Source organism: Macaca mulatta, chromosome 1, assembly GCF_049350105.2.
Source record: "Macaca mulatta isolate MMU2019108-1 chromosome 1, T2T-MMU8v2.0, whole genome shotgun sequence".
Lineage (NCBI taxonomy): Eukaryota > Metazoa > Chordata > Mammalia > Primates > Cercopithecidae > Macaca > Macaca mulatta.
In genome coordinates this window covers 228,722,500-228,736,139 of record NC_133406.1, presented here as the reverse complement: position 1 = coordinate 228,736,139, position 13,640 = coordinate 228,722,500, and the positions used below count along the sequence as shown (strand labels likewise).

General features: G+C 49.4%; 3 protein-coding genes across 34 annotated transcripts in view; 2 read left to right on the top strand and 1 right to left on the bottom strand.

Moving 5' to 3' along the window:
- The window catches only part of PLOD1 (procollagen-lysine,2-oxoglutarate 5-dioxygenase 1), a 158,144-nt gene that overhangs the window by 57,139 nt on the left and 87,365 nt on the right, over positions 1-13,640 (top strand). The window lies entirely within an intron of this gene.
- MFN2 (mitofusin 2) overlaps positions 1-13,640 on the top strand; it is a 32,129-nt gene that overhangs the window by 9,583 nt on the left and 8,906 nt on the right. For 28 of the 30 annotated variants that reach the window (XR_013407713.1, XR_013407707.1, XR_013407709.1 and 25 more), the window contains 8 exons: positions 2,074-2,209; positions 5,394-5,556; positions 6,521-6,645; positions 8,629-8,737; positions 8,846-8,953; positions 10,943-11,096; positions 11,312-11,379; positions 11,525-11,646. Coding sequence is in view for 17 of the 30 variants with exons in the window: in XM_015112932.3 (XP_014968418.1) it covers positions 2,074-2,209; positions 5,394-5,556; positions 6,521-6,645; positions 8,629-8,737; positions 8,846-8,953; positions 10,943-11,096; positions 11,312-11,379; positions 11,525-11,646 (985 nt within the window). In the remaining 13 variants the exon portion in view is untranslated. Of the gene's footprint in view, positions 1-2,073; positions 2,210-5,393; positions 5,586-6,492; positions 6,646-8,628; positions 8,738-8,845; positions 8,954-10,942; positions 11,097-11,311; positions 11,380-11,524; positions 11,647-13,640 lie in introns of all 30 variants that reach the window. The other 2 variants (XM_077973863.1, XM_077973859.1) reach the window with 1 other exon arrangement.
- Positions 2,988-13,640, bottom strand: part of LOC144336246 (uncharacterized) — a 28,133-nt gene continuing 17,480 nt past the window's right edge. For both annotated transcript variants that reach the window (XR_013407866.1, XR_013407870.1), the window contains exon 3: positions 2,988-3,710. The gene's annotated coding sequence lies outside the window, so the exon portion shown is untranslated. The remainder of the gene's footprint in view (positions 3,711-13,640) is intronic.

Here is a 13,640-nt window from a genome sequence, read left to right as displayed (position 1 = left end):
TTCCGGGATTGGCCCCTGGCTCAGGGGGGCCACCTTCTTTCCATTCTGCTTTCAACGAGAGCAGCTTGGCTTCTCGTTGTTTTACACGCCAGGCTGCTACACGAGGCTCCCTTTGAAGAAAGAGACTGTCCAATTTCATGCCCTCATCTGTGCCCTGCCCTTTGCATGGCACTTGATGTAACAGAAGGTGTTTCCTAAATACTTGTTGAACTAAAATCTGAATTTTAAAGTAGTATGATTGGTAGTTGAAATAATCCCAACTCAGTGGCTGTGGTGTGCCAGCCCTGTGGCAGGTGCTGGGCATGCAGAGATGGGGTAGATCAGGCCACTGCCCTCTGGGAGCCCAGAGTAACCCTCTTGGAAGCTCTGAGTCACCTACTCAGATGACGTTGTGGACAGACACATGCTTAATGCAGATGTTTATGTGATGCATGCTTTGATTTCTCTCTGTGTGAAAACATGAGGCCTCCCTGTTGTTTAAATGGAAGGGAAAGAGCTGGAGTGATCCTGAGCTGTGTTGGGTCAGGGAGGGGATGGTTCCTGCCTGGGGGCTGTTTCTAACGGGCAGGTAACAAGAGCTTGTCGGCCTGCTGGCTCCCACTTTTAAGTGTAGTCACATGCTTGAGAACCAGCTTCCTCTGAGGGACATTCCAAAGGCCATGCCTAGTTGCCCATATAAGGGAGGAATATTGATGCCTCTGGGGCAGAGGTGACCGGTGGACATTGCGGGCGGGGAGATGGGGGTGTTGTTGACTTGGTCACTTCCTTTCATGGCGCTGGCTGCGGGGGAAACTCAGTGGGCGGGCCCTTGTCATGCTTCACATGCTTTGGGAGTGTTCTCAGGGCTGGGGCTGTCAGCCTCGTAGTTCCCAGGAGTGTGCAGGGGGGCTGAACACCTGGCTGTGTTCCAGCTTGTCTAGTGCGTGTCCTAGACAGGACAGTGGTGGGATCTCACTCAGTTGCTCCTGGATGGAGTAATTTGTTGGCCATCTTCCTGTTAGGGGCACTGGAAAAAAGCAGTGCTGTAATCCAAAGGTCTGCTCACGTAGCAAACATTTGTGCACCTGCTGGGTGCTGGGATCAGATAGCGTGGCCCTCATGAGGTAGATGACACAGACAGGTGAGCTGGACAGTTAACTTATGGTGAAGTGAGAGCTGAGATGGGAGAAGTGCAGGGTGCTGGGGCACACAGAGAAGGGGTCCAGGGTCCTGACTCAGGTTGGAGGGGTGGTCAGAGAAGCCTTCCTGAGGCAGTGCTGTCTAAGCTAGACTCGAGGTCAAGTGAGAATGAGTCAAGCTGCCCCAAGGCAGTGTAGTGTGTCAGTTCTTCAGAGAGTGGGAAGGGGTTTGGGCAGCAGAGAGCAGAGCCAGAGGGCCGAGGAAGCTGGTGAGTTTGGGGATATGGTGAGGGAGGACTGTGAGGCAGCGGGTAGCAAGAGGCCAGCAGGGCCAGGGCAGGGAGGCCCTCGAGAAGTGACACAGAGTGGTTAAGACCCTGGACTCCAGAGCCAGGCTGCCTAATTCAAATCCTAGCTCTGCCTTTTACTACCTCTGGAGCCACGTTAATAAAGAGGACCAAAGGAGAGAACGAATTTGAAAAGTGAAAGGAACAGTGCCTGGCATGTGGTAAGAACTTTGTAAATATTTGTTAAGAAAAAATGAACAAGGATGGCAGTTAACATTCAGGTATTCATCTTACACCAGCCGCCATTGACAGCATTTGTATTTTAATTCATTTGATCCTCACAGTGGTCTCATGAAGTAGATATTGTCATTATCTCCATTTTGTGCCTAAGGAAACTAAGACCCAGAAAGGTTCTTTTGCTTGAGGCCACAGAGGTAGAAAGTGGTAAGAACCCAGCTTCAAAACCAGGCAGTGTTGCTCCTTAGCCATGTTCTTAACCACCACACCATGGGGCCACCATAGAGGATCTGGAATTCAGCCTGTCGGCTGCAGGGAGCCAGAGGTGGACTCATTTAGGGTAAGCAGGGCGGTTGCTCTGGCCCTTCCAGACTTATGACTGTGGAACTCCTCTGACCACGTGGTGACCCATGTTCCATCCCCACCTCCAGACACCTACAGGAATGCAGAACTGGACCCCGTTACCACAGAAGAACAGGTTCTGGACGTCAAAGGTTACCTATCCAAAGTGAGAGGCATCAGCGAGGTGCTGGCTCGGCGGCACATGAAAGTGGCTTTTTTTGGCCGGTATGTCCTTGTGGCACCCACCCTTTCTTTCTTCCTGGCTAGGAGGGAGGGAGGCACTTTGTGCAAGGCCGCAGAACGTTCCAGGGCAGGGACACGCTTCAGAATTCATTGCTTTCCTTTTAATTTATATTTTATTTATTCGATTTTTGAGACAGGGTTCTCTGTCTCCCAGGCTGGAAGCTCGTTACAGCCTCGACCTCCCTGGGCTCAGGTGATCCTCCCACCTGAACCTCCTGAGTAGCTGGGACTGCAGGTGCATGCCATCAAGCCTGACTTTTTTTTTAATTTTCTGATTGTGATTAAAAGGATATAATATAAAATTTACCCCCTTAACCATTTTAAGCATATAGTTCACTAGTGGGTATATTCGCAACCAGTCTCCAGAGCTTTTTCATCTTGCAAAATTTAAGCTTGTATTATACCCATTAAACAATAACTCCCTGTCCCCACATGTCCCTCGCCCTGGCCACCACCATTCTACTTTCTGTCCCAATGAATTTGACTATTCTAGGTATCTCACGTAAGTGGAATCATACAGTACTTGGTTTTTTTTTTTCTCCATTCATAAAACTTTTATTCCACTTACATGAATTTAATACACATATTCTTAACAATTATGCTTGTATTGTTCATGAAAATTTCGTAAGACATTAAACAAAGCTAGCCATCATCTCAAGTTATTTCCCTGTTAACTATTTTTACAGCACATGCATGTTAGGCAAGCATCAAAAAAAAAAATTCACAAAAGCATAAAACCTAAAAATAAGTTAAATACATCTTTTTTTGTTTTGTTTTGTTTTAGTGCTATGCTTGTTGATACACACGAAGTAATGAATATCAAGCAATTCATTTTTATTGCATCTTTACTTTTACATTTGTTCTTAGGTTGCCTAAAGCATTTTAAATACAAATAAAATGAGTGTAGCAAAAATAATGAAAGCTAACAGAAGATAACTTTACAAATAATGGAATGTGAACTGTTTCTGTCCTGATCCAGAGTAAAATGGGTCACAGCTTTGTCTAAAGGAACGCTTCCACAGCGGTAGTCAAAGGTGTGCACATTGAGATTGAGTATTCCCCAGATACACATGGTTTAACATGTGATATCCATGGGGTATCTGTTTCTACCACAGCCTTGTAAGTGCCCCAAACCTTAAGGCACCCACAGTTACTACTCCTGTGACTGGAACCAGTGATCCTTTTTATTCCCCACCAGGACAAACCAATATATAGGCAGTTTTCTTTGCTTTGACATGGAAGCAGTTTTAACACTGGCCCTTATGAAGCCACAATGTACCCAAAGTACTATGCCAAACATTTATAACTGGCATAATGGCCAGGTGCGGCAGCTCACGCCTGTAATCCCAGCACTTTGGGAGGCCGAGGCAGGTGGATCACAAGGTCAGGAGGTCAAGACCATCCTGGCTAACGGTGAAACCCCATCTCTACTAAAAATCCAAAAAAATTACCCGGGCATGGTGGCAGGTGCCTGTAGTCCCAGCTACTTGGGAGGCTGAGGCAGGAGAATGGCGTAAACCCAGGAGGCACAGGTTGCAGTGAGCTGAGATCATACCTCACTGTACTCCAGCCTGGGCGACAGAGCGAGACTCCGTCTCAAAAAAAAAAAAAATGTATACACACACACACACACACACACACACACACATATCTAATACAGGAAAAAAGACATCTAGACAGATTGTATGCTACGCATCTGGTGGTAGCCTGGGGAATAGGCACTGTGCCTAGAGTCTTGTTCCTGATGACCTGTAACCTCAGGTGTGGTCCTGTACTCTGAACTATCATTTCTTCATCCTCACCTGGGAGGTATGACCCCTACTTAGGTGAGCTAGTGGGCTGCCTGTCTCAGTGGGTGCAGGTAAGGTCATTGTAGTTCTGCTCTAGTGATGTGGCTGGGAAACTTTAACTCAGAAACACTGTATTTAGCACAGGTTGAAAGCTCTGAGACTCAGAGCAGATGAGTCTGCTGAGTGGAGCTATTTTCAAGAAGCAGAAATGGCCGGGTGCAGTGGTTCACACCTGTAATCCCAGCACTGGGAGGCTGAGGCAGGAGAATTGCTTGAACCCAGAAGTTTGAGACGAGCCCAAGCAACATGGCAAGACCCCATCTCTACAAAAAATTTAAAAATTAGCTGGGCGTGGTTGCACGTACTTATAGTGTAAGCTACTTGGGAGGCTGAGGTGGGAGGATCATTGAACCCTGATGGTCGAGGCTTCATTGAGCTCTATTCATGCCACACGCCACTGCACTCCAGCTTGGGCGACAAAGCAAGACCCTATATCAAAAAAACCCAAAAAAACCCCACCAGATTACATGAAAGGGGTGTGATAGGTAAGAATGAGAGAGTAGGCTGGGCATGGTGGCTCACATCTGCAATCCCAGCACTTTAGGAGGTTGAAGCAGGAGGATCACCCGAGGTCAGGAGTTCGAGACCAGCCTGGCCAACATGGTGAAACCCTGTCTCTACTAAAAATACAAAAGTTAGTTGGGCATGGTGGCGCACGCCTGTAGTCCCAGCTACTCAGGAGGCTGAGGCAGGAGAATCCCTTAAACTCAGGAGGCAGAGGTTGCAATGAGCTGAGATCATGCCACTGCACTCCAGCCTGGGCGACAGAGCGAGACTCCATGTCAAATAATAATAAAAACAAAGAATGAGAAAGTAATCTTCCCTTTATCCTGGCAGTTGTCAGCTGGGACTGACAAGGTGAAGCTTCATGTGTAAGGAGGAGCGTGATGGGAGAAAAGCAGTGAAACATGCCCTGTGTGGGAAACACTGGGGTCATTTAGACTGAGAAAGACGCTTTGAGGGTGGTGAGTCGGTGTTTCAGGTAGGCCTGAGTTAAACTTTGGAGACTGTCTGACTGTCTCAGACAGTCTCTATAAGTGATGCTGAGGGTGGCTGTATGATTCAAGGGGCAGACAGTACGTAGTGAGCCTCTTGCAGATTAATCTGAAATGATGAACCAGGGGTATGTCACAGCTTTGGGCCTGGGGGTGTTTATTCATTTTAATAAACAGTGCCTACTCTGTGTCTCAGCACTGTCTGGGCACTGGCAGCATTGCAGTGAATAGGGCTTTGGCCTTCCAGGCTGGTATCTGCATTGTGAAAGTAATTCAGGTCGGATATTGGTGGCTTTGCTGACAGCTGTTACTTCCTTCTAGGACGAGCAATGGGAAGAGCACCGTGATCAATGCCATGCTCTGGGACAAAGTTCTGCCCTCTGGGATTGGCCACACCACCAATTGCTTCCTGCGGGTAGAGGGCACAGATGGCCATGAGGCCTTTCTCCTTACCGAGGGCTCAGAGGAAAAGAGGAGCGCCAAGGTGAGGGTGCCAGGCTGGCTGTCAGCCCTGTGCCTGCTGGCGGAGCAAGTCGTCCATTGTGACATGGCTGACCTCACCTCTAGGGAGAGGGCAGCACTGCCCTGTGGAGGTGAATGGGAGACCCTATTTTAGATAAGCTTTTTGAAGGATGTGAGAGCTTCTGGGGGCTGGCGGGGGCGGTTTTCAGAAATGTGGATCACCAAGAATGAGGACCCTGCTGTTCCTCATACAGCTCTGAGCGGCCACTGGCCTCTCTTCACTCGTTAAGGAAGACAGTATGTGCTGTGTTCTTCCTTGGGGTATTGCCAGAGAGGGATTCCTGCATTTGCTCTGTGTCTCTGACCTATCATTCAGGGGCCGACACTCTTGAGTTTTCTGAGAGGCAGCTGCATTCTTGTTTGGGGCCAGATGCTCAATTTGCTTCATAAAGGATCAATCGGCCAGGCACGGTGGCTCACACCTGTAATCCCAGCACTTTGGGAGACCGAGGCGGGTGGATGATTTGAGGTCAGGAGATCAAGACCAGCCTGGTCAACATGGTGAAACGCTGTCTCTACTAAAAATACAAAAATTAGCTGGGCGTGGTGGCAGGTGCCTGTAATCCCAGCTAGTCGGGAGGCTGAGGCAGGAGGACTGCTTGAACCTGGGAGATGGAGGTTGCGGTGAGCCGAGATCACGCCACTACTCCAGCCTGGGTGACAGAGCGAGACTGTCTCAAAAAAAAAAAGAATCAATCAGTGCAGAACAGACGACTTTAGCGTGATATCCAGGAAAGAAGCTCAAAAGAGCAGTGAAGAAAGTAGGTTCTTAACTGACAGCTCCCAGCTGTTAACTTTTTATATGTGGAAGAAGAAAGGGTAGCAAATGGGCAGCAGTCTCAGCCACTGTGCTGTGATGCAGCGGCACAGGAAATCTGGCTTGGTGTTTCCTCCTCAGCTTCTTTCTTTCCTTCCTCTGCCATCAGACTGTGAACCAGCTGGCTCATGCCCTCCATCAGGACAAGCAGCTCCATGCCGGCAGCCTAGTGAGTGTGATGTGGCCCAACTCTAAGTGCCCACTTCTGAAGGATGACCTCGTTTTGATGGACAGGTAAGAGGGAGGTACCCTCCTAGGAGGTCCAAACTGGGAGGTGCCAGGTTTCCATTTCTGAGTAATCCGGGCCAGAGTCCCTGGGCCCCATCCATGCTCTGCTTAAGTACTACTGCCTTTCAGATGGGCTCAACCAAATCCTCTGGCCTCTTGGCTTTCCTCTAGAGTCTGGTACCTACACCTGTTTACCAGTACCAGATGTCCCAGGGATGGTCTGTAAGAGATAGGAGGGATGCTCAAAAGTTGGGGAGGTTCTCAGCCTCAGCCCAGTGCCATTACGTATACTGGGGGTGGGGAGTTGTGGCGGAGTCAGAGGTGTATTTTATCTCCCTTGAAGAAACACTTTGCCCTGGCTTGGTGGACAGGTTATAACTATACCAAGAAGTACAGTATTGTAGCATTTACCTGGACTCACATCAAGTCACACCTTCACCTTAATTGTATATTGTATGTTGTATATCTTTTTTTTTTTTTTTTTTTTTTAAGATGGAGTCTCACTCTGTCACGCAGGCTGGAGTACAGTGAGTGGCACAGTCTCGGCTCGCTGCAACCTCTGCCTCCCGGGTTCAAGCGATTCTCCTGCCTCAGCCTCCCAAGCAGCTGGGATTACAGGCACCCGCCACCATGCCTGGCTAATTTTTGTATTTTTAATAGAGACGGGGTTTCACCGTATTGGCCAGGCTGGTCTCGAACTGCTGACTTCGTGATCCACCTGCCTCGGCCTCCCAGAGTGCTGGGATTACAGGCGTGAGCCATTGCACCTGTCCTGGTATATCATCTTTAAAGTAGAATTACAAGTAATTCTGTTTTTAGCCGGGCGCGGTGGCTCAAGCCTGTAATCCCAGCACTTTGGGAGGCTGAGACGGGTGGATCACAAGGTCAGGAGATCGAGACCATCCTGGCTAACACGGTGAAACCCCGTCTCTACTAAAAAATACAAAAAAAAAAGCTAGCCGGGCGAGGTGGCGGGCGCCTGTAGTCCCAGCTACTCGGGAGGCTGAGGCAGGAGAATGGCGTGAACCCGGGAGGCGGAGCTTGCAGTGAGCTGAGATCCGGCCACTGCACTCCAGCCCGGGTGACAGAGCGAGACTCCGTCTCAAAAAAAAAAAAAAGTAATTCTGTTTTTATAAAAGCAATAGATGTATTTTTTAAAAACACTCATTTCCGCCACGCGTGGTGGTTCATACCTGTAATCCTAGTGCTTTGGGAGGCTGAGGTGGACAGATCAGGAGGTCAAGTGATTGAGACCGGCCTGACCAACATGGTGGAACCCCATCTCTATAAAAATACAAAAAAGTTAGCTGGGCATGGTGGTGCGTGCCTGTAGTGCTAGCTACTTGGGAGGCTGAGGCAGGAGGATTACTTGAACCTGGGAGGCGAAGGTTGCAGTGAGCTGAGATCTTGCCATTGCACTGCAGCCCGGGCGACAGAGCAAGACTCCATCTCAAAAAACAAAACAAGGCCGGGCGCAGTGGCTCACGCCTGTAATCCCAGCACTTTGGGAGACCGAGGTGGGTGGATCATGAAGTGAGGAGATCAAGACCATCCTGGCTAACATGGTGAAACCCCATCTCTACTAAAAATGCAAAAAATTAGCCTGGTGTGGTGGCGGGTGCCTGTAGTCCCAGCTACTTGGTAGGCTGAAGCAGGAGAATTGTATGAACCTGGGAGGCGGAGCTTGCGGCGAGCCGAGATCACGCTACTGCACTCCAACCTGGGCGAGTGAGCAAGACTCCGTCTCAGGACTCCGTCTCAGAAAAAAAAAAAAAAAAAAACATAAAACAAAAAAACCAAAACACTCATTTCCAGGCAATCTGGAAGGATAGGAAATGGAAAGTAAAAATCGGTTAATGAGGGCCGGGCCTGATTTCCCTCCCCTCGCTGGCTTTCTCCTCCTGCCTCACAAGTCCCAGGTCTGTTCTCAGCAGGAAGAATAGGGCTCCTGCTCTGCCTGATGATTTGGTTTACTCCTGTCACCTTTAGCCCTGGTATTGATGTCACCACAGAGCTGGACAGCTGGATTGACAAGTTTTGTCTGGATGCTGATGTGTTTGTGCTGGTGGCCAACTCAGAGTCCACCCTGATGCAGACGGTAACTCCTCCTCTGCCTTCTCCCAAGCTCCCACACCCCCTGGGCAGGCAGCTGATGGGGCCTTGGCTGTCAGGCTCCTGCTCCACCGAGGTCTTACCCTTTGTCTAGGAAAAGCACTTCTTCCACAAGGTGAGTGAGCGTCTCTCCCGGCCGAACATCTTCATCCTGAACAACCGCTGGGATGCATCCGCCTCAGAGCCTGAGTACATGGAGGAGGTTAGTGCCTCTGTTTGGCAGTTTGGGGAATGCCACCCCGAGGGAGCACTGCCTGCCACTGGGGCCACTTCATGCCCTCCTGGATCTGGTGACTTCCCTGAATTAACTTTATTGCCAAATAATTCTCCAAATACTCTCCTATGGTATCTTCTGGTGGCTGTTCCCCTCTGCCATCCACTTTGCTGGACGCACCCCCTTTTTAAGCCACTCTCCCCTAGGCTTAAAAAGGATCCCTGCAGCATTAGTGCATCTTCAGGACCAGTGCTCAGTTTGGTTTCTGAGGAGTTAGTATGGAACAGGCTCAGCTCTAGGGAGGTCTCTGTGAAAGAGGCTGGAAAGAGGAGTGGAGAATACTGATTCTAACTGGTGACTCACAACTCTTAGCTGTTTACTTATTTATTTAGAGACTGGGTTATGAGGCTGCCTAATTTTTGTATTTTTGGTAGAGATGGGGTTTTGCCATGTTGCCCACTCTGGTTTTGAACTCCACGGCTCAAGCGATCCACCCGCCTCAGCCCCCCAAAGTTCTGGGATTACAGGCATGAGCCACCGCTCCTGGCCTCACAACTCTAAATATGTGAAATGAAAGACAAACTGGGCATGGTGGTGCACACCTATAGGCTGAGAGAGGATCCCTTGAGACCAGGAATTTGAAACCACCCTGGGCGACATAGTACAACGCTGTCTCCAAAAAAATAAAGGGTAATAAGATTGATAATATGGGATGATAAAACATGCAGTTGCAGTCAACAGGCCGGAGTCCAAAATCTTTTTTTTCTTTTTTTTTTTTGAGATGGAGTTTTGCTCGTCACCCAGGCTGGGGTGCAGTGGCGCAATCTCAGCTCACTGCAACCTCCGCCTCCTAGGTTCAAGCAATTCTCCTCCCTCAGCCTCCCGAGTAGCTGGGATTACAGGCACCCACCATCACGCCTGGCTAATGTTTGTATTTTTAATAGAAATAGGGATTTCACCATGTTGGCCAGGCTGGTCTCGAACTCCTGACCTTAGATAATCCGCCCGCCTTGGCCTCCCAAAGTGCCGGGATTACAGGCATGAGCCACTGTGCCCAGCCCAGAGTCCAAATTCTGACTGACACTAGGCAGGCAGTGTGACTTTGGCAGATCCCTTGACCCTTCTGGTAAATCCAGTTTCCTCACCAGTGTGATAAATAGACTTGCTGAGAGGATAAAAGCTGTCTAAAACACCTGACACATGATAGGTGTCTACAAGAAGCTGTTGTCACATTTTATAGGTAGAACCCCAGGTGTCAGAGCCAGGAGGGATTTTCTAGTGATGCCCACTCTTTCTGTAAACAATGCCCCAGGAGGACACGGCTTGTCAGAGTATAGCTCCCAGATTTAGGTTACTTGACCCCAGGGTTCCTTTCCTTCCAGGGCACAAAAGTGAGGCACTATATAAGCTTAACAAGAGGCAGTCTAGGGCATGTTTAAGCATTTCTGCTTGTATATGCATAAAATATCTTTGGCAGGCTCTACGCCAAGTAACCCCCACACATTGGTCTGGGAAACTTGGTGGTTGGAGAACAGAATAGTGGGAGACATTGCACTGTGTATGTGTTTGTGCCTTTGGCTGTTGAGCCATGTGAATATGTTGCCTTTTCTTTTTTTTCTCACTCTGTTGCCCAGGCTGGAGTGCAGTGGTGCTATCTTGGCTCACTGCAACCTCCGTCTCCAAGTTCAAGCGATTCTCCTGCCTCAGCCTTCTGAGTAGCTGGGGTTACAGGCACCCGCCACCATGCGTGGCTGATTTTTTTGTGTTTTTAGTAGAGACAGGGTTTCACCATGTTGGCCAGGCTGGTCTTGAACTCCTGACCTCAATGATCCACCTGCCGTGGCCTCCCAAAGTGCTGGGATTACAGGCGTGAGCCGCCGTGCCCAGCCTCTTATGACCTATTCTTTTAATGAAAGAGGCAGGTTGGGGCTGTGGGGCCACCTGCACCAACTTTGGACACATTTGTTTGGGCTCCAGGTGCGGCGGCAGCACATGGAGCGTTGTACCAGCTTCCTAGTGGATGAGCTGGGTGTGGTGGATCGATCCCAGGCCGGGGACCGCATCTTCTTTGTGTCTGCTAAGGAGGTGCTCAACGCCAGGATTCAGAAAGCCCAGGGCATGCCCGAAGGAGGTAATGATGAGAACAGATGTCCTTCTTTTCCCTGATGTTTGAGACATTTTGTCTCGTGCTGAGTCTGTCAGTAGAAAATCCTTCTGAGAAGGGGCTGCTGAGAAGAGCAGAGTGAGAGGCTCTTGCTCTTCAGCCAGTGGCTTGGTTTCTGGGGATTTCATCCTTTTCCTCTGCCGCCAAGTTGTTTCTGGGCTAATGCAGTACCATTCTCCTAGGGGGCGCTCTCGCAGAAGGCTTTCAAGTGAGGATGTTTGAGTTTCAGAATTTTGAGAGGAGGTTTGAGGTGAGTCCTTTGATTCTGGTATATGGTGATTCTGTGCCTCCCCAGTTCCCACTGGCCGTGTCCCTGGCAGTGAAAGCCAGAGTCTGGCCCTTGGCCGTAGGCCCCTGGTGGCCCCCACCTCCCTCCGTGCCTTTGTGTGTTCCAGGAGTGCATCTCCCAGTCTGCAGTGAAGACCAAGTTTGAGCAGCACACGGTCCGGGCCAAGCAGATTGCAGAGGCGGTTCGACTCATCATGGACTCATTGCATGTGGCAGCTCGGGAGCAGCAGTAAGAGTCCAAGACTGCAGATAGGTGGAGAGGGCTGCCGAGATGAGGTTGTTCCTCCCCTGCCTTGGGCAGTTAGGACACGCCTTGATGGCAGGGCTGAGTCTCTGGGCTCCCACCCAGGGCCCTTTCCCTGGCCACCAGACCATGTTAGAGTCACATAGACAGCCTGGTGAGGAGGGCGGCTGGGTGCTTCATCACCCCACCTGGTCTGTGCAACATGATTCCCTGTGTTGGAGGCCTTGGCCCATGCCCTGCTGAGCTCCACAGCCATTCTCAGAGCCTGAACACATTTTTAAAAACAACATTCCAGCCAGGAGCAGTGGCTCACACCTGTGATCTCAACACTTTGAGAGACCAAGGCAGGAGGACTGCTTGAGGCCAGGAGTTTTGAGTCCAGCCCAGATAATATAGTAAGACCCCATCTCTACAAAAATCTTAAAAATCAGCTGGGTGTGGTGGCCGCACACCTGTAGTTCCAGCTACTTTGGGAGGCTGAGGCAGGAGGATCACTTGAGCCTAGGAGTTCAAGGTTCCAGTGAGCTGTGATTGCACCATTGCACTCTAGTCTGGGCAACAGAGTGAGACCCTGTCACTAAAGAATAATATGAAAACACCTTGCTTCTATCACACAGAATTGACTTTCTCGATTGTTTATTTTATTTATTTATTTATTTTTGAGACGGAGTCTCGCTCTGTCGCCCAGGCTGGAGTGCAGGGGCGCAATCTCGGCTCACTGCAAGCTCCGCCTCCCGGATGCACGCCATTCTCCTGCCTCAACCTCCCGAGTAGCTGGGACTACAGGTGCCCACCACCGCGCCCAGCTAATTTTTTGTATTTTTTTAGTAGAGATGGGGTTTCACCGTGTTAGCCAGGATGGTCTGTTGACCTTGTGATCCACCCACCTCGGCCTCCCAAAGTGCTGGGATTACAGGTGTGAGCCACTGTGCCAGGCCTCAATTGTTTATATTAAGTTAAAATTTTAAAAAGTTAAGTTCCCTGTTGATTCTTTTGCACTTGTCCCAGTGTCACTCTGCCCAGAGGCACCATAATCATGAATTTACATTGTTCTATCACCCATTCAAACAGTACTTTCACATAAATGCTGAAGAATATGTCAGGTTTTTACATATTCTTACATCTTTACATATTCTTTTTTTTTTTTTGAGACGGAGTCTCGCTCTGTCGCCCAGGCTGGGGTGCAGTGGCCGGATCTCAGCTCACTGCAAGCTCCGCCTCCCGGGTTTACGCCATTCTCCTGTCTCAGCCTCCTGAGTAGCTGGGACTACAGGCGCCCGCCACCTCGCCTGGCTAGTTTTTTGTATTTTTTAGTAGAGACGGGGTTTCACCGGGTTAGCCAGGATGGTCTCGATCTCCTGACCTTGTGATCCACCCGTTTCGGCCTCCCAAAGTGCTGGGATTACAGGCTTGAGCCACCGCGCCCGGCCAACATCTTTACATATTCTTACGTTTTTACATATTCTTACATATCTGTACATCTGAAGGTTTTTACATGCTTCAGACGTACAGATGTGGCATCACACTGTCACTGTACCTGGCTTTACTTTCTACTCAACATCGTTTTTCCCTTTATCCTTGTTAGTGTGTGTAGTTTGAGTTTATAAATAGGAACTGCTGTAGTATATTCCGTTGTGAATATGCCTTATTTTCCTATGGAGGGAATTTTAGATTTCTTTTTTGCTATTGGAAACCTTACTGCAGTGGACATGTGTTCACGTGTCCCCTTGTGCACCTTTGTAAGAGTCTACCTGGGGTGAATTCCTAGGGGTGTGGCGATTCTGTTTTAGGGTACATGCGTTTCCAGTTTTAGTCAGTTTTACTTGATTGCTCTCCAGAACAGCCGTACCCATTCATTGCATGACCAGTACTGTCCCTAGGCCTTCCATTTCCTCAGCTCTCACCAGAACTTCAGGCCTGGTCATTTTTGCCAGGCCTTGGTAGAAAATTGTGCCTTTAAAAATTTCATTTCCGGCTGG